The following is a 21,351-nucleotide window of genomic DNA, read 5'->3' on the forward strand; positions in this document are numbered from 1 at the left end:
GACTGCCTGGCTGAGAACCGTGCTGGGGGAGCCCCGACGTCACCGGGGCATCACGTGGGTTGTCAAGCACGGGCTTCTGAGCCCGGTGCTGAGGTCAGGAAGAAACCCGACGGCGCCATTTTGGCCGGCTGCACCACCACATGCGTGACAAGTGGGGCCGGTTCGCCTGTCTAATGGCGTACCACCACACATGGTCTTGTGAAATTTCCTTATGAGAATTTCCCCGCACATTCTAATACTGAGATTATACGTTGCGATTATCTAAATAGACCAATCTCTTCCAACAAAAGTATGAACAAAAGAAGAAAAAAAATTGCATATTAATCTAACCCCTCCCACTAAACACAGTCACCAGCAAATAAATTGTAAAGAATTGAGTATAGGCCCTCTGACATCGGATAGAAAATCCCCAGAGCCCCCCTGCCTAAGTAATCAAATTATGATAATAGTCGATGAATGGGCCCCATATCTTGTCAAATTCAACCTGGACCTCTAACATTAGATCTAATTTTCTAACATACGAATCAGAGGGGTCTCAAAATTTTACATTTGTCACATAGTGGATCAAACTAGCTCATCTAACTTTCGACATTATATATTCTATGTACAAATTTATATTGCAGTAAATAATACCGTGCCTATATGAAGGGTTATTAATCAGATCAAGCACGTAATCCCAATTTTCACCTTGAAATTGATGTATTAAAATCTCAATGTTTTAAGATGTCCAGAAAACAGCTGTTCTCTAGGAGCAGGCTGTCCTCAAAACAGACCTGGGCCTTGGGTCTAAACAAAGCAAACTCCCATAACTGTAGAATGGGTTTAAATGAAAGGTGGTTGGGGTGCAAGTGGATATTTAAGGCCAAGAGTGAATATCAAGACTGCTGAACAGTAAAAACAGTGGATTGAGTGGTACAAACTTTGAAAGTTATAGGGGCATTGATGGAAAAGGAAAATGGGAGCTAGTTTAAAAGCTTGATCTGAACAACGTTGAATTGATAGATATGAAAATTGGATTTTAATTCCAATTATGGAAATGTGGAACAGGCAGTATTGAAAACTAAAATTTCCAGAACATTTTTCTTTTAGAAAAACAAGAAAAATGAAAAAAATAGTGGATGAAGTGGAAGAGGTGGGGGGTAAGAACGTGGTGTGTGGAGAGAAGGAAAGACCAGAATGTAGCATCAGTCTGGCTGCTAAGAAATGATGTGGAATGCAAACACTGGTGGGAGTAGTTCACTGTAGTGTTAGTTGCATATTTATGAAAGCACATGTAATGCATATAGTGTAGCCATGAGGCATTTCAATCTTACAATATCTGGGAAATAACAAATTTACAGCATTAATATGGAAGGCAAGTTCATGAAATACTAATCTTGCTAAAACCATCCTGAATGTATGTCATACAACTAACAAGGGGAAAAAGGTATTTTGAAAATCAGCTGTAGTACATGAAATATTAATAACATAGTGAATGAACATCTGGGAATCATAGCCTGATGAATATTACTGGGTATTAAAGTGAATGCTGAACATGGCTGCTGTCTCATTTCTCTACTGTATAGGCTGCTAAGATATTCAGGGCCCTGGGGAGTGTTACTGAAGAGCAAGACATTGGGGGTATGTAAATAGATTGGTGAAGAGGGCTTACAGTCTGCTTGCCTTCAAGTGGCCAAACCACTCAGTGGGGACATGTTACAGTGTGCAAATCATTAGACCACAAGTGGAGCATTGTGTACAATTCCAGACACCACATGATATAAAGAATGTGTTTAAACTAGGGAGAAATATTGCCTGGACTGGAGGGCTTGAGTTACATAGAGATTCTAAAAACACAATGCTGGAAAAACTCAGCAGGTCAAACAGTTAACTTTATATACCAAAGATAAAGATACATAACCAACATTTCAGGCTTGAGTCCTTCATTAAGGTAGGAGCAAAATATAGGCAAGTATCTGAATAAAATAGTGGGGAGAGTTGGAGGGGGAGGAGCACAGGCCCAAAGGTAAAAGGTCATGGGTATGTATAAGGGAGGGAGGGCACAGCAGAAAATGGTGAGAGGGGAAATAACTGCATGAATAGAGGGAAGGGAGTGGAGAGCTGGAGGAAACGGGGTTAGGAAAGAGGGAGAATGGGGAGTGGTCTAGCAGAAACCAGAGAATTTGGTTAATGCCATTCAATTGAAGGATGCTCAGACGGAATATTAGGTATTGCTCCTTCAATTAATGGGCGCCCATGATTTGGCAGTATAGGAGGCTGTGGGCAGACATATCAGCACAAGAGTGGGGTGCAGAATTGAAATGGTTGGCCACTGGGAGATCCCTGTCAAAGGTGCTCAGCAAAGCGATCTCCTGGTCTGTGTCATCAGTCCGATGCAGTGAAGGCCACAACAGGAGCACCGGAGGCAGTAGATTCATATGAAGTGACTGTGGCCCCGAATAAAGGTGAGAAGGTGTGAGCACAAGTGTGGCATTCCCTGCGGTCAAAGAGGATGGTGCGAAGATGGGGGTGGGGGGGAGAATTAATGGGAAAGGATGAGTGGACGTGGGAGTGACAGAAGAAGCAGTCCCTATAGAATGCAGAGAGGAGAGGAGAGGGGAAGATGTGTAGGTGGTGGGATTATGTTGTAGGTAATGGACATTGTGGAGGATAATATGTTAGATGCATTGCCTGGTGAGGGGATAGGTGAGGACAAGAAGAATCCTGTTTTTGTTGCATCTGGGGGCAGAGGGGGCCAGAGCAGATGTGTGGGAAATGGAGGAGATGCGGGTAAGGGTAGAGTTGGTGGTGGTAGAGTGGAAGCCACCTTTTCTGAAGGAGGTGGACTGGACTGGAAGACCTCTTGGGAGCAGACATGAGAGAAGGAATTCAGAGAAAGGATAGAATCCTTACAGGGGACTAGGTGTGAGAAGTGTAGTCGAGGTAGTTGTGGGAGTTGGTATGTTTGTTAAAAGTTTGTCTCCTGAGATGGAGACAGAGAGATCAAGAAAGGGGAAAGTGTCACCAGGGATGGACCAAATGAATTTGAGGTCATGGTGAAAGTTAGCAGCAGAGGATAAAGTTGACAAATAAAGGTTGGGACTAATTTCCCTGGACCAAAGGAAGCTGAGGGGTAACTCTATGGGGATATATAAATTATGACAGGCACAGACAGGGAAGATGGTCTTATTCTGTACACCCACCCCCCTCCCCAGGGCAATGGAATGTAAAACTAGAGGGAAAAGATTTAAGGTGAGAGGAAAGATTTAAAGGGGCATTTTTCTACACAGTGGTGGGTACATGGAACTTTTAAGGACCCTGGACAATTTTATTTTAGGACCAGGGACAGGACTGAACCTACAGGGGAAAGAAAGGATCATGTGCTGCCATGAAGAGCTGAAGTGGCTCAAAAGTAGTCAAAAGCACGAGAACAACGTACTCGAAGCTGGTGGGCTCACAGAGAGCACACCCACAGCAGTCAACCTCTCTCCACAATAGGGGGAGCTGAAGGTATGCACTGGGGCAGTTGAAGAGCCCAGCGTGCTGAGTTTTTGAAAGGGTTTGTCATTTAGTTGGAGGGCAGTCAGTCAGCATCAGAGTGCTCACCCAGTAGTTTCAGTGGGAGAAAGACTGAGCTACTTTGTCTGCAGGTGCCAGCAATGCTGATCTGATAGCATTTTGCCAGTCTTATACCCAGAGTGCGTGTGTGTCCAACATGGGCTTCCCCAGTCCCCTTCCAAGAGGAGGACTTCATGTGACAGGAGTTATTTGATGACCCAAGACAGGGTGTTCTGTGAATCTCATGTAGTGACTAAGAGGTCACTGGTGGGAATTCCTGTGTGATGAAATCAAAAGGTGCTCATTGCCACATTCAAAACTCAGGGAAGTCGCAAGTCTACAGCAATCACAGCTTTGTGTCTTGATGTCCAACTAAAAGACCAGCATGCAAGCAAACTAAGAATCGCAAGCCTGAAGACCAGACTCTGCAAGCTGTGCCTTTTTGAATGATGGACTTGATGTAACTAACTTGAGGTTTTGTTTTGAGGCATTTTGAGCTTGGACTATAATGATCTGTTAATGTAGAGTTGCCATAAAGGCTTACGTTTGGGGTTAACTTTCTTGAGCTAATTCTATTATTGTTAATTTGTTAATAATTTTTGTGTTAAACTTAACCCATCTGTTTATGCTGCAGGTGAGGTTTTAACAGAACGAGCTGCCAGAGGTGGTGGTAGAAATGGGTACCTTTAAATGACATTTGGACTGGTACATTGAGAGGAAAGGTTTAGAGGGGATATGGGGCAAATGCTGGCAAATGGGACGAGCATCAATAGGTAAAGATGAATTGGGCCGAAGGGCATTTTTCCATAACCCTGAATCTGATGATCAGCCATTAATAACATAGAACACTACAGTACAGAAACAGGCCCCTTTGGTCCTTGTCTGTGCCAAACTTTTTTTTGCCTAGTCCCACTGACCTCCACCCAGTCCATAGTCCACAATACTTCTCCCATCCTTGTACCTGTCTAAATTCCTCTTAAATGTTAAAATTGAGCCAGTGTTCACCACTTCAGCTGGCAGCTTGTTCCACATCCCCACCACTCTCTGTGTGAAGCTCCCCGTCACATTCCCCCTAAACTGTTCCCCTTTCACTCTTAACATGTCCTCTGGTTTGAATCTTACCTACCTTCAGTGGAAATAGCGTATCTATAGGCCCTTTTATAGTGGGGGAAAAAAAGCAATTGTCTGTCTTTAAATTGCTTCACTTACCTTCTATAAAAGGTCCAAAGGAGGACTGACTGGTTGAACTCATTCCATCTTCCATCCACCTGGGGGAGTAGACTCAGAGGTGGAGTGAAGTCACTCCACCTCCTCCCTAAAAGTATTTCCGCTGAATGCGACTCCAAAGGGGACAGCTGATGACATCGTGATGACACTGTCAGCCTGTGACCCAAGAGCACGAATTTTTAAAGAACCCATGTGGTCAAAGAGGCAATTGCATTGCACAAAAGATCTCCGAGTCCAAATTCTGCTTGCACAGATCTCCACTAGCACTCATACCTGCTTTTCAGTCGCCATTTTCTGTATGGGTTGCTTTCCCTTCCCGGTGTGCATGTTTGATGTCATGGTGGCGGGCAGTGCTACTGCACTTCTCGCCCTGCCTCCGTCACCTTCAGAAGCTGGCTTGCGATTCACCCCTGCATAAAACAACCACGCGATCCGCATTTTTGGACGTCAACACAAAAGGTAAATTTGCCTTTTTATTTTAAACTTGAGTAGGTGATTACATATCTTTTATGTATAAAAACCCCAGTCAGCAAATATACTGAAGGTTTAGTCGATCGATTCCCAGGATGAGGATTGTCCTATGAAGAAAGATCGAGTTGACCTCTTCTATATTCTATGGAGTTCACATGAACAAGATAATTGAAACTAATTTCTTGATCTTGAGAGGATGGAGTGAGTGGATGTGTAGCCAGAACATAGGTCATGACCTCAGATTAGAAGATTGGTTTGAAGCATACATGTCTGTGGTCCCATAATTATTCAGTTATCATGCGCAAGTCTTCAGGAAATTGTGTACTGTGTCCAAACTGATTTGACTGCCCCACTCTCTCCACAGCCCTGTATCAGTCCCTACATTGATCCCACTGCCTCCGCATTCTCCCCACAGCCCAGTGTCAGTCCCCACAGTGATCCCATTGCCCTGCTCTCTCCCCACAGCCCTGTATCAGTCCCCATATTAATCCCACTGCCTTGCACTCTCCCCACAGCCCTGTATCAGTCCCCACATTAACCCCACTGTCCCGCTCTCTCCCCACAGCCCCGTGTCGATCCACTCACTGATCCCACTGCCCTGCTACCTGCCCATAGCCCCGTATTGGTCCCCACAGTGATTCCATTTCCCCATTCTCTGCCCATAGCCCTGTTTGTCCCCACACTGATCCTTATTTACAAATAAAAAGTTTACAGGTACAGTCCAGTATCCCATATAGTTTTGCTAAGTATATAATATGGTATTCGCACAATGTCCACATCGCATAACACCCAATTTCACAGAAAGTAACGTGGACGTTAAGCTGCTTGTGTACAACACGGTAACAGGCCCTTCTGGCCCATGAGCCTACACTGCCCAACTACAGCCATGTGAGGTATTAACCTCCAAATCCCATACATCTTTAGAATTCAAAAATCAAACAGCTTTGAGGTTCTCAAAGGATAGCTAATCTATGGAATTCTTCACCTCTAATGGTCGTCTTTCCTCAGTCACCATGAATATTGAAGCAGAGGTAGATGATCAATCCTGATTATTTTAAATGGCAGGGCAGGCAGCAAAGATCAAAGGTGGTGTTGTTCATTGCACTCTGACAGCAATTCCACATTTGTCAAATGCACTGGGCATCTCAAATACAAGTCCCAATCTAATTATAATTGCAATGTAAACAGTTATTTTGAAAAGATGTACCTGGATTATCCATGTATCATCCCTTGCTGTGGGAGGTAAAAAGAATGCATAGACAATGTTTGGATCTTTTGGTTGAGCAGAAAGAAGAGCTGGAGGTGAGAGTTATTCAAGTCCATTGGACTGCGGAGTGGGAACTGAAGATCTAATGAAATAAAACTCAGCAATGGGGAAACCACTGTAGTACCACATTGTTAATAGCTCACGAGATGATGCCAAATAGTTTCTGTGCAATGCATCACTGAGAGTCAGTAGGCAGTCCCACCAGAGAGATCTCATTGGGTAGAGACAGTTGGCCCAACCATCAGCTGGACCACTGGATGAAGAGAGATCGAGTAGATGAGTTCTAGATTCTCTGGAGTTAGAATAATGAGATTACGGAAACAAAAATCTTGATCCTGACAGGATAGCGAGAGAACAGTTTGTTTAGAACCGGGGACATGGTCGCATCTCAGAACAAGGGGTTAGAAAGGCAAATCAACCATTGAGACTCACACAATTCTTTAATTATTTCATAACCTCAAGAAATCCCAAACAGCCTTACAACCAATGAAAAGTGTCTGTGATGCAGTTAAAGTGCACAGCAAACTTACATAATTACCCCCAAGAAGTTTCTGACAAGTGACTGAGATAAATATTTAAAATTCAACTGTCCACTTGAGTAGATTGGGATTCAGTTTGTTAAGATATTGAAAATTCACTTCTGCAGAATGACATTCCCACGTTTTCAAGCCGCACTATTTTTGGTCGAGGATGAACTCTCAATTTTGACTCTGAAGCAAAAATGTAACACACGCCTACAATTTAGGAATTTATTAAAAATGGCTCTGCTCAAAAAGCAACAGTTGCAAGTCCCATCCATGTGCAACTGCCAGTTGCTGTGCAGACTGTTCACCCTAAAAGGTCCAACATTGGGGGCGAAGCATTTATTGTGTTGCCAAGAACAGAAGACACGGATCACTGGGTGCTGCAAGAAAAGTCCAGTGGCGGAGGATTTAATTTAAAACCAACAGTACAACACCATCTGCTTTAACTCAGAAGTGGCGCAGTCTGCACCCAGATGCCAACTGTCGATTCTCTGTAGCCTGATGAAGGTCTCACTTTAGTGAAGGGACTTGGATTGGATAACTCTGCACACAATAGTGGCAGGGAGAGGGATACTAATTCTTGGTTAGCAATTTATTAGTGGGAATTTCTGATAGAATGCAGATAAGCCAAGACCTCCACTAAAGGATTGCTGCAAGGTCTTACACAGGCTTCCTGCTGGGAAGGAAATGATGCTTTCCCAGGCCAGATACAAGATCAGAGGAACTGAACAAACTTGGCACACTCTGTACATAAATGTGTAATTAGCAGAAATCTACAGATTCAAAAAAAAAAAGAAAAAGAAGTCCCAAGATCCACATGTTCGGGATCCTTACCGCAGATTTATGAAAAGTGGGAATTTTGTAATGGAATCCAGTGCCTACGGACTTAAAGTAATGGTGAGCAGAAGTGAACTCACTTGTGGGCTCTCACTATGATCAAAGCAGAAGGATCGCTACTGAAGGAGAACTCCTGAATCTTTAATCTTCCTTCTTGGGAAGACGGCCCATCTTAGTCCGGATATTCCTCAGAAGGAAGAAGGCCACAGTGGTGAGAGCGCATGTGGTCTCAACAATCCAGAATGCCATGTCCCAGCTGTAGTTCTTCGCGATGGCACTGAAGGGGAGACCAGCCAGAAAGCCCCCCACTGCAGGACACAGAAACAGGAATGGATTGTCAGTGAAGGAATGAACAAACCGATTTTCCAATTCAAATGTAAATTACTAAATCAGCTTGAATTGTATACCTATTCTTTCTGAATGAGAACACAAGTTGAATTGAACAATATAGTAGTCAACTGTGTTTTGACATTCAGTAGCATGAGAAGGTATCATCAGACCAGACTTCACAAGGGCAAAATTCCTCTACCTTATAATAATGTGTTCTAATACACCCTCATTACTAACAAATCACTTAATAAGCTTCAATTATAGTGGCAGCTGCCAGCTGGTAACAAATTGTGGAGCAGTGTAGGTTTTGGGCTCCTGCCATCAGCCAACTCATCATCCACACAGGAGGGCGTGACCTCAGGTGTTCTGTTCAACAAACCTAGAATGCTGTGTGATTGTAAAAGTGTGGCTTGCAATGTGTTGATAATGTTCTTGTTCATTTTTGTTGGATCGAGTACTCAAAGACCAGAGAACAAAAATCAAAAGGTGGACATCCTGTTCCAAACTGACAGAGCACTGGACCATCAGACACATCTTATATTAAATCAAGGCCCCAAATGCCTGCTTTCACACACAATGATCCCAATCCACCAATGCAATGTAGGACAGGAATATAAACCCTAGTATCTGCCAATATTCATTCCACATTCTGAATTTCATGACTTGTTCATGGCAATACATTCTGATTCTGATATTCACCACTCTTTGTTTGTTCCCACACCCATCTAATTGAAGAGGTATCAATCATACCCCAAGGCTTGGTTTGTCAATAGATAATTCAGGGAATTGATGGGACTGTGAAGACATTAAAGGCTGATAATGCCCTACCCACCAAGATGTCTGGATGCCGGAGGACTTTGCAGATTACAAGCATGCGCTGCTTATTTAGGGATTTCTCCAGCCCCTTTGTCAGTTACAATTCGAAATTCCCTCTGGATGCAAGGGCCTCCATAGCATAGAAGACAACCTGAAACTCCAAGTTCTACACTGGCGGTAAGATGATCACATGACAGTGACTATAGGTAAACAAGAAAATCTGCAGATGCTGGGGTCGAGGGCAATACACAAATGTGCAGGAGACACTCAGCAGCTCAAGCAGCATCCATAGGAAATAAAGGGTAACCAGGCCTGCCTGACCTGCTGAGTATCTCAAGCCCATTTGTTTATTGCGCAGTGCTGACTGTGTCAATGCGCCTTGCACAAGATAACCCGTTTTAATAAATACCTCCTTCTTGACCTACCATTTGCCATGAGAGCTACAATGGCATGAGATGTCCCACACAGATTAGAAGGTGCAGACTCATTAGCTATCACCCCAAACAGCGCAATGGGCCCGTAAGAGCAGAATCCAAAACCGGCTCCCAACAACAGAATCCATAACTAGAAGAAAAAAAAATAAAGGGTGAAGGAGAAAAATGACTAAATATTACAGCCCCCAAATATATTTCAATTGACCATAGGAAGTTCAGCATTTACTTTCCCACCTGTAAATGCCCTCCTAAAACTGGTGGGGAGCCTCTCTCTTGAACCTTGTTCCAATGATCATGAAGGAACATATCACAATCCAAGGCAGGATGGTAAGCCATTAGAAATTTTAAATTTCAATTTAGACATACAACACGGTAACAGGCCCTTCTGGCCCATGAACCCATGCCTCAGAAGACCAATCCAGGATGGGAAGAAACCGGATCACCCAGAGGAAACCCACGCAGACACTGGGAGAATGTACAAACTCCTTACGGACAGCACCAGGTTCGAACCTGGGTTGTCAGTGCTATAAAGCCATTGCTCTAACCACTACACTAACCGTGCTGCTGCAAAGTGATGGTGCTATCATTGTCCTGGTCTCGACAGTGGATGGACTGTTAGGTCAGCTTACTTACTCCAGCTGGGGGGGGGGGAGTCAGTATTGCCATGACAATGGACAGGAATCCACTTGCATTTGCTCCCCTTCGGCACAGCACTTCATCAACCCAACCAGGTCACTGAGATCCCTTACGAGGGCTTGCCCACCCCTGCACAGGAGTGCAGCACATGATGCTGTTGCATTGCACTCCACCATCCCAAGATCAATCCTGGCCAGCTCGGTGTCGGGTTTACGAGGGTTTCCCACGCTTGCTCTGGTCTCCTCCCAGAGCCTAAAGATTAGCTGGCTGGTAGTTCAAATGGTATTGTACACTACTTCTCAGATAGAAGAATAAAACAGAAATCAGGAGTGCAAGAAAGGAACAGGTTCCAGGGTAAAAAGTGGTTTCATCTCACATAATATTTTGTTACCCGAGGTAAAAAAAAAAGGCTTTTACTTAAATGTGCTGTGGCCCTTTGGGCAACCTGTAGGGACCCTGTTGAGAATAGAGCAAATGCAAGCAGACTTTTTCCATGGATTAAGGGTGAAAGGTGACACGTTTAAATGGAACATTAGTGGGAACATCTTCATGCAGACGGTGGTGAATGTGTGGAACGAGCTGCCCGCTAAAGTGATGAATGTAGGCGAGATTTCGATATTTAAGAAAATTTGGATTAAAAGGGTTGGAGCTATATGGTCCAGGTAAAGGTTGATGGGAAGAGACAGAATTATAGTTGGCACAGATTAAGGTCTATTTTTGTGCTATAGTGTTCGATGATTAAAGAAGGGGGCATGAAAAGTCCTTGGCAAGTGGAAAACCCCATGTGGATGTGAAGACTTCAAGGGCCCCGCATCGACTCCATAGGTCACAATGAAATGAGTCATCATTGCAGCATGCCATGTGTAAACAGCAACACTACCTACCAGCTGGAATAATGCAGCCAGTACTGCAGTACTTTCCTTCAAAAGCTGGCCACTGGGGTCAATAGCTAGTTGCATAACCTTGTAACACGTAATAGAATGCAGAGTGCTGACTTGGACACTGCATAGGAAACCCAGCAGAACTGTTCTGGGAACCTCAAAAATAGAACATCATATTCACTATGGTAGTTTGACAAACAGCAAGAGTGTTAGTGCCATTAAAAAAGTTATAAAACAGGTCAGGTCAGAGTCTCATTTTGCTTTGATGGGGCCTTAAGAAAATAGGGGGAAGATTCAGCTCTAAGCAACTGATCCATTTGAACACTAATAATTCAATTAGATTCTGTCTATTTTGTTTTAAAAATGCATTTCACCCACACCGATTGTTTGGAACAAATCCCAGCACACCATTTCAAAGGTTAAAATGACAGAAAGTCCAAATCAATCTTGACAGATTTTTGGAGGAAAATTGAACAATTTTTAAAGAGCTGTTTACCCAAATATAAAAAAAAATAGGAATTTTCAAGGATTCTGCAGGGAGAGGTTTAGAAAAAAATGGGAATAGCAAGATTGGGAAGCAAGGGAGGATGAGAGCAAGAGAGAGACCTCATCTTCTGTCAAGGTAGTGATTTGAGTCCGAGGCAAGAAAATTAATGTCCAGAACTCAGTCGCCCGAGGAAAGACAAACAAGAAGGAGAAAGTCAGACCATGCATGGAAAGAACAGGAAGGCAACTTTCATCCAGGAGGATTGTGTGCTCCTTTTAGTTGCTCCATTCTCTAACACCCAATGATATTACCTCACTTTTCACTTATGATCCTCAGAGCAACTGATCTCATCTGAATGATAAAACAGCCACCCACACACTGTAATTACTCAGGGAAATAATATTGCTTTCTTCCCACGCCATGCTCATACAATACTGCAAGCTTACTGCAGAAGATTAGGCAAACTCATCTGAAGACAAGTGTGAGAGATTCACGTGCCCTTTCGGAGGAGTTTAGACCTCTTCAATTATTGGAGGAAAGAAACCCTTCCTATTTCCATACTCAAATGGACCACCTCATTTTTAAGATTATGAATTTTTAAAATTCATTTTTCAGCCCTGATCCAACCTATCAAAGAAAATTCACTATTTTAAACACTGATCAATTGTCTACTGTGAAGCAAACTGCAGCCAAAGGTTTGCAAGTTTATGCTACAGGAGATGACAGTCCAGCACCAACAACATTCCTTCCCTCCACCAGTCCTAGCCAGATAGGATTTTTAAATTAAATTTTATTTTCAGCCGATGCCAGCCATTTAAACCTTACTGCCCAATTACATCCAAATTAACGTACAACCCCATACATTTTGGAAGGTGGGAGGAAACCGGAGCACCCAGGGAAAACGCACGCAGACACAGGAAGAATGTCGAAACTCCTTACAGACAGTGATGGATGTGAACCCAGAGTCGCTGATAATAGCATTGCACTAACCGTTACTGCCCTGTTTTTATTAGATCATTCAAGTCAAATAAATGTTTGCCTCACTTGGGCAATATTGGCTTACTTTTGAGGAAGCAAACACCTACATAACTTTTGCAAAGGTGACAGGGAATACAAATTACATTATGGCCGACATCAGTGGAATTTGCCCTTATTGTGATGCGTCAGGTAGTTTGTGGAGTAAACCTTCAGCAATGGAGAGAAACCACCAACAGCAACTTATATCTGGCAGAAATGGGAACACTATCAACAACAAAACAAATAATGATTGTAGTTACCTTAGATGACTCTGCAGTTACTGTCACTCTGAAGAGGTACATTGAAATGGCCATTCCTGCCATCATAGAGAGCAACAGTCCATGTCGAGGATTGCCATGGCTTCGAAGACCGTTCTGAAGGAGATTGACAGGTAACTTTATAGCATGCTTTGTTTGTATAAATAAAATGAGAAACTGGACACTAACAAAAATGACAGAGGCGCTTAATATGGAACGCTTAATAATTTTTGATGATCTAATATTTTTGGGGGGTTGTAAAGCAATTAATATCCCAGAAATACTGCAAAATCCTGGTATCAAGAAATCAAGCAACCAACAGCCTCAAGCAACTGGAAAAAAAATTGAGGAAAATAAGTAAAAAAATATATAATAGGTAAAAAAATTCATAAGTTTAAAAAAGTAAAAGTAACATGTAAACCTTTGGTGAAGATGGGAGCAAATATTTAGCAGCAGAGGGCCTTAGTCATGCTTTGCTCACAACAGCTGTTTGAATAAAGTTTGTATAAAGTTGTGTTTGAATAAAACCGTGTCACCCAGCATGAAGAGCTGGTTGATGCCGCTCACCGTTGGGGTGACTCTCCTAAAGCATCTCCTTATCCCTGCTTAGTAAGAGCTACCCCAGTCAGAGGCTTTATCTGTAAACTAGATGAGGGGAATAATTATCTATAATGTTATTGCTAGTATTTTAGTTGGCTCCGTAGAGGGGAAGGAACCTGCAGATGGAGTGACAGTCCAATGTTTTCAAAGAATGTGATTGAAAATAAACTAAAAAGCTTTGAGGTTTATATATTCATGCAGTATAGTATTTTTGTCTTTTTTTCTGATGCAGGTGTATTAGTTAGGTATTATAAGTCTCAAGCAACTGTAAAATACACTTATCTGGCATCCACAAATCCACATATGTGCCAGATATCAGGGATTTTACTATACATCTTTTGCTCAATCAGATTGTCGACCAGCTACCCATCTAGAAAAGAACACATTTAGCACCAGTATCCCAAGGTTAAGAAAATCTTGGGCGAAGAAACAATGGCAATCAAATGGCAACATTTCACACAAGGCCCCATTTCGGGATTAAATGTTTAGCTCCATATTCTGGGCTCAGTTGGAATCCCCACCCAGCCCCTTGAACATCCTTTCAAACAAGTGGATGTTAAGTTCACAAAACAAACTAAAGCATATCACCATGAGATATTATGTGGCAAGAAGGTGACGAGGATTTAAGTTAAATCAAGGAACAAAAAATCAAAGCTGTAGGAACAATGCTAGATTGAATGCAGTGAAACACAACAGTCTGATGACACTGTGATTGTCATGTAAACACAGAATGCCAGAAGAACTCAGTCAGTGTCCATAGGTGGTAAAGAAATACTACCAACATTTTGGATCTTAAAGAAGGGCTCAGGCCCAAAACATCGGTTATGTATACTTATATGCTATGGACCTTCTGACACCTGCTGAATTCCTCCAGCATTTCTGTGTTCCCACAGCAATTTGATACAAACCAAAAAAATAATTCAAGTTAATAATAAATGAGGGATAAATGTTGGCAATGAGACTAGGAAGAACTACCTTCTGATCTTTGTAATGTGCCATGAAATCTTTCCCGTCTACTCAAGAGAACAGCTAGAACCTCCCCAGTGTAGAGACATCTCTGTTCTGCCACGGGGTGCCTGCCTGATATCCAAAAACAGACACTAAAGATCGCATTAAGAAAAAGGTTGCAGAATTTCTTGCTCGTAAAGTGAATAAAACTGAACTGCATATTAATCAATAGCACAGTTTCAATGTCAAACCCCTCGGCCATGGACAACATTCTTAAAGGTGGGATTCAAACAGAGAGAGCTCTTTCTCAACTGGGATCCACATGATGGGCTGACTGACCGTCTCCACCATTCATTTTCCCTGATCCTATGATTCCATTGTCTAAGCCTGCAGTTTACCGAGCAGGCCCTGACCCGTGCATTCTCAGCATTTTGTATTACTGGGCTTTTTAGTTTCCTGCTCTTCAAAGACCATCTTTCTAACCCAGTGTAAACATTTTCTGCCCCCCACTCGAGGAATTAGTGTTCAAAAGCCAGAAGGGTGGCATGGCTGGCATAATGATTAGTGGAAGGCCTTTAGAGCATAAGTGATCGGGACTGGGTTTGAATCCCACGCTATCTGTCAAGAGTTTGTACATTCTCCCCATGTCTGTGTGGGTTTTCCCTGGCTATTTGAAATGCACTGGGGATGTGGGTTAATTGGGTATAAATTTGGCAGCATGGACTCATGGGCCGAAATGGCCTGTTACCGTGCTGTGGGTCTAATTTTAAATTTAACCTTGGACATGATGCAGTTTATTATGCAGACCCAACAAGCAATGGGCTTGGGACGAGGTGAAAAGGATCGTCAGAGAAATGCTGAGTACACTTCCAATATTTAAAATCATCCAAGGACACCAAGGTACACTCACACAGATCGCATTAAGCCGACTGCCCCTTCCTAGCTAGCCACCTTTCCTATCATGAACCCATGATATATCGGTGGAGCTCCATCAATACATACCCGAGCAACAGCTCTGTCAGACAGATATCCAGCAACCACACTACCCAGAAGTCCGCCAACTTCCAGTGCACTCATGAACGAGCTCCCTGGAAGATCAAAAGGATATTAAAACAATGGCTTGGGGCTGCCCAAAAAAAAAGGGAAGGTTTAAGATCACTCTTTGGTTTGGTTGGAATGAACTGGTTGAACCTGAAGGGATCATTACCAACCCACTTTTGACATGATGATGGAAAGAAGGGTGTAAGTTGATGAAGTCGAGATGTTTGAACCTATGGCACTGTCCAAGGGAATTCCTTCAGTGACATCCTGTTGTTGGGATGATTGAGTTCCAATAATGACAACCATTTTACTTTGACCAAGATAAATTCTTAGTTCTGGAGTGCTCACATTGACTTCCATTTTATAAGGCCTCTTGAGGTCATACTTGATCAAATGGGTGTCAACAGCAGACATTCTTGCCTCACCTCTGGAATTCAGCTCTTCAGTCCATGTTTATAGCAACACTGCAGAGAGGGCTGGAGCCGCATGATCCTGGGAAAACCTTAATGGAATACTGTCTTTGCAGGTTAGAGAACAAGTGGCATCGTTCTGCTGGTGATCGTGAGCAGACGGAATGGGTGATCAGATCAGACCTGGGCAATTGTCCATGTGTTGCAAATGTACTGGAACTGCTTGGCCACAGGCGTGGGTATTTCTGGAGCATGTCTTCAGCACTCACGCTGAAAACTTGTTTGGTACCAGAGGCTTTACTGCATCCAATGCTCTGTGCTGGTATCTTAACACCTCTGCTGATCCTTTCAGTAGGAAGACTGGATGGACCATCCAGCATTTCATTGTGGTGATCACCTGACTATTAAGTTAATCTCAGACCTGGGAAAATGGGCAGCAAAGTTAGCACCACATTATTACAGTGCCAGTAATTTGGGTTCATATCCAATGCTGTCCGTCAGGAGTTTGTTGGTTCTCCCTGTGTCTGTGTGGGTTTCTTTTGGTTGCTCTTAATTCCTCCCACCCCTCAAAAAAAAATGTACAAGGATGGTAGGTTAATTGGAGTATTTGGGTGGCACAGGCTCATGGGCTGGAAGGGCCTGTTACCGTGCTGTATGTCTAAATTTAATGAGTTATCCACAGCCAATAAATACATTAGCAGTCAAAACAAGACCAGCAATTCACCAACGAATTAAACACTAATCCCAGAATATAGGAGAAAGTCTTCAGTGACCTTAGGAGTGCCTGCTTGTTTCCATCAACAACAATATGATGAATTCAGTTGGTGCCCCAAAATTCCGATCACCTTCTGTTCTGTGAGAAAATCGTGGGTTTAAACTTCCTGCTGGGAGTTAAAGCTCCTAATCCATGATGCTTTTGGCATGAAGGTCTGAGCTTCATTGCTGAAAGTCTTGTACTTTCCGCAACTGAGTGGGGGGGGGGGGGGAATGTTAAAAGGATCCAAGCCTCCACTTGCAGTTCCCTTGCCAATATTCCATCCACAAACCAGAGAAAAGTGGTAATTTGACCACATTGGGATATTGTGGGAATGTTATTTGCTTGCAAATGAATTAACAGCGCTTCAAGCTACTCCAGTGTTGGTAGCTGATTGAAGAAGTGTGTAGTGTGGAATATAACGGTTTTAAAATTCAGAATTGCTGTCTTTAAACACTTTTCCCCCATCATCTCTGCACTAGTGTCAATTGAAGCCAAGTCGATCAAACTCATGCCTCAGAGTCAGGAGGGTGTGTGTCACTCTAGATTTATCCATAATAACTCAGGCCAGCATCCAGTGAAAACCTGAAGGAGTTTTCCCCCCCCCTCCCCTGACATAAAGCACAGTAACAATGCTTTGCTGCTCAATCACACCCAATTAATCTGCAACTCCCATGTGTTTTGAAGGGCGAGATAAAACCAGAGCACCTGGAGGAAACCCAAGTAGACACAGGGAGAAAATACAAACTCCTTACAGACAGCTGCAGATTTGAAGTCTGGTCACTGACACTGTAACAGCATTGCACTAGCTGCTTCACTAACCCTGGGGTTTAGTTCAGCCTGCTACCTTTCGACTGCAACAGTAAAGCAAGGCATTAATATTGTCCTTTCCATATTAAGTGGAAGTAATCAGTTAATATTTTCCTGTACAAAATGAGATATGCAACAGTGGTTACACCTCCAGAGCACTTCACTAGTCTGTAACTCTCTGGAAGGGAATTGAAATATGCCAATAGTAACATGATGACCATGAACAGGAAATAAAAAAATATTTGCACAGAAAACTTCAAATTTATTGTCAGAATTCATAAATGGCACCACATACAACTTACACTGTACAACACATATTTTTCAAAACTGTTTGCTTCCTGAAAACAAAAGGGGATTATTATAGACAACTTCATCTGAACACAAAGATAATTTCAGATTTGCTCTATCGTGTATGAAGTTAGAGAAACAATAAATTAACTTTGATTGAATTTAGCAGGTTTAATTACATATTGATGCCGGGCTGGATACCACTTTTCCATGGTCGCCGTGTCCTGGTGAAACCTTTCACCATGTTCGTCACTGACTGCACCAAGATCAGCAAGGAAGAAGCCCAAGTGCCAATGCAGAAAATGAATTTTCAATGACATGCTGCGCTTCATGGCTTTGTCTGCTTTTTTAAATTTTTTTTATTTTTCACACCATAAATCACATTAACCATGGTACACACTTTTTCCTTTTCACACATACAGTGCCATTTTCTCCACCCCCCTCCCTCCTCCCATCCCACCCTCCCTACCTCCCCCCTCCCGTCCATTTAAGGTATACAATCTATGATACATTAAACCAGTCAGACAATGTTGTCATTCAATAAAAATACACCAGAAATTCTACTGAGTCCATTCTTTTCATTTCCTTTTCCTTCCGTTAACTTGATTGTAATGATTGTCCCCGGTAGGTTTTTGCTATTGTATTTAATGTAAGGCTCCCATATTTGTTCGAATATTTCAATATTATTTCTTAAACTATATGTTATTTTTTCTAATGGAATACATTTATTCATTTCTATATACCATTGTTGTATTTTCAAATTATCTTCCAATTTCCAGGTTGACATAATACATTTTTTTGCTACGGCTAGAGCTATCTTAACAAATCTTTTTTGTGCATCCTCCAAATCAATTCCAAATTCTTTGTTTTTTATGTTACTTAGGAGGAAGATCTCTGGATTCTTTGGTATATTGTTTTCTGTTATTTTATTTAATATCTGATTTAGATCTTACCAAAATTTTTTTACTTTCTCACATGTCCAGATTGCATGAATTGTTGTTCCCATTTCTTTTTTTACATCGAAAACATCTATCAGATACTGTTGGGTCACATTTATTTAACTTTTGAGGTGTAATGTATAGCCTGTATATCCAGTTATATTGTATCATATGCAACCTCGTATTTATTGTATTTCTCATCGTTCCGGAGCATAACTTCTCCCATGTTTCCTTTTTTATCTTTATATTTAAATCTTGTTCCCATTTTTGTTTAGTTTTACCATTTGTTTCCTCATTCTCCTTTTCTTGCAGTTTAATTATATTTGTTATAAATCTTTTGATTATCATTGTATCTGTAATCACATATTCAAGGTTACTTCCCTCTGGCAAACTCAAGCTGCTTCCTAATTTATCCTTCAAGTAGGATCTCAATTAAAGAAAAAGTGTATATCATGGCTATTGTGATTTATGGTGTGAAAAATAAAAAATGTAAAAAAATTAAAAAAAAAAAGTAGGATCTCAATTGGTAATATGCCAGCACTGTATCTTGAGTTATATTGTACTTATCTTTCATTTGTTCAAAGGATAAGAATCTATTTCCTGAAAAACAATTTTCTATTCTTTTAATCCTTTTTTTTCCCCATTCTCTAAAGGAAAGGTTATCTATTGTAAAAGGGAGTAACTTGTTTTGCGTCAATATTAGCTTTGGTAATTGATAATTTGTTTTATTTCTTTCTACATGAATCTTCTTCCAAATATTGAGGAGATGATGTAATACTGGAGAACTTCTATGTTGTACCAATTTTTCATCCCATTTATATAATATGTGTTCAGGTATCTTTTCCCCTATTTTATCTAATTCTAATCTCGTCCAATCTGGCTTTTCCCTTGTTTGATAAAAATCTGATAGGTATCTTAATTGTGCGGCTCTATAATAATTTTTAAAGTTTGGCAGTTGTAAGCCTCCTTGTTTATACCATTCTGTTAATTTATCTAGTGCTATCCTCAGTTTCCCCCTCTCCATAAAAATTTCCTGATTATTTTCTTTAACTCCTTGAAGGATTTTTCTGTCAGTTGTATTGGCAATGCCTGAAATAAGTATAATATCCTTGGAAAAATGTTCATTTTAATACAGTTTATCCTTCCTATTAGTGTTAGTGGTAAATCTTTCCAATGCTCTAAATCGTCCTGTAATTTTTTCATTAGTGGATTATAATTGAGTTTATATAGTTGGCCGAGATTTTTGTTTATTTGTACACCTAGGTATCTTATTGCTTGCATTTGCCATCTAAATGGTGATTCCTTCTTAAATTTTGAGAAATCCGCATTATTCATAGGCATTGCTTCACTTTTATTTACGTTTATCTTGTAACCCGACACTTCTCCATATTCCTTCAATTTCTTATATAATTCTTTTATTGATAGTTCTGGTTCTGTTAAGTACACTATAATATCATCCGCAAATAGACTGATTTTGTATTCCTTGTCTTTTATTTTTATTCCTTTTATATTAATATCTGTTCTTATCAATTCTGCTAGTGGTTATATAGCTAACGCAAACAATAAAGGTGATAGTGGGCATCCCTGCCGTGTTGACCTGCTTAAGTTAAATTGCTTTGATACATGTCCATTTACTGTCACTTTCGCTAACGGTCCTTTATATAATGCTTTAATCCAATTAATATACTTCTCCGGTAAACTGAATTTTTGCAATACTTTGAACAAATAATTCCATTCTACTCTGTCAAAGGCCTTCTCTGCGTCTAAAGCAACTGCTACTGTAGGTGCTTTATTCCCTTCTACTGCATGAATTAAGTTAATAAATTTACAAATATTGTCTGTTGTGAGTCTTTTTTTGATAAATCCAGTTTGGTCTAAATTTACCATTTTCGGTACATACTCTGCTAATCTGTTTGCTAATAGTTTAGCTATTATCTTATAATCTGTGTTAAGTAAAGATATTGGTCTATATGACGCTGGTGAGAGTGGATCTTTCCCTTGCTTTAGTATTACTGTAATTATTGCTGTTTTACATGAATCTGGTAAGCTTTGTGTTTTATCAATCTGGTTGATTACTTCCAGGAGGGGCGGAATTAATAAGTCTTTAAATGTTTTGTAGAATTCTGTTGGGAATCCATCCTCTCCTGGTGTCTTATTATTTGGTAATTTTTTTATTATCTCTTGTATTTCTACTATTCCAAATGGCTCTGTTAATTTATTTTGTTCCTCTATTTGTAGTTTTGGTAGTTCAATTTTAGTCAGAAATTCATCTATTTTCCCTCCTTTCCCTTCGTTTTCAGTTCGGTATAATTGTTCATAGAATTCTCTAAAGTTTTCCTTAATTTCTTTTGGATTATATGTAATTTGTTTGTCTTTTTTCCTTGATGCCAATACCATTTTCTTAGCTTGTTCTGTCTTAAGCTGCCATGCTAGGATTTTGTGCATTTTTTCACCTAGTTCATAATATTTCTGTTTTGTCTTCATTATATTCTTCTCCACCTTATATGTTTGTAGTGTTTCATATTTTATTTTTTTATCCGCCAATTCTCTTCTTTTAGTTGTATCTTCCTTCATTGCTAATTCTTTTTCTCTATTTACTATTTCCCTTTCCAACTGCTCTGTTTCCTGATTATAGTCCTTCTTCATCTTGGTTACATAACTTATTATTTGCCCTCGAATGAATGCTTTCATTGCATCCCATAGTATAAACTTATCTTCCACTGATTCCATATTTATTTCAAAATACATTTTTATTTGTTTTTCAATAAATTCTCTAAAATCCTGCCTTTTAAGTAACATGGGGTTTAATCTCCATCTATACATTCTTGGAGGGATGTCTTC

At 41.0% G+C, this 21,351-nt stretch overlaps 1 protein-coding gene across 1 annotated transcript in view; it reads right to left on the reverse strand.

Annotated features, from left to right (window-relative positions):
* Nucleotides 1-6,923: 6,923 nt before the first annotated feature.
* slc37a4a (solute carrier family 37 member 4a) overlaps nt 6,924-21,351 on the reverse strand; it is a 44,535-nt gene continuing 30,107 nt past the window's right edge. The window contains exons 6-9 of the mRNA XM_069894962.1: nt 15,272-15,357; nt 12,725-12,838; nt 9,435-9,573; nt 6,924-8,171 (exon numbers count right to left, since the gene is read on the reverse strand). Of these exons, the coding sequence (XP_069751063.1) occupies nt 8,005-8,171; nt 9,435-9,573; nt 12,725-12,838; nt 15,272-15,357 (506 nt within the window). The 3' untranslated portion in view covers nt 6,924-8,004. The remainder of the gene's footprint in view (nt 8,172-9,434; nt 9,574-12,724; nt 12,839-15,271; nt 15,358-21,351) is intronic.

Source organism: Narcine bancroftii, chromosome 8 (genome assembly GCF_036971445.1).
Source record: "Narcine bancroftii isolate sNarBan1 chromosome 8, sNarBan1.hap1, whole genome shotgun sequence".
NCBI classification, from domain to species: Eukaryota; Metazoa; Chordata; class Chondrichthyes; order Torpediniformes; family Narcinidae; genus Narcine; species Narcine bancroftii.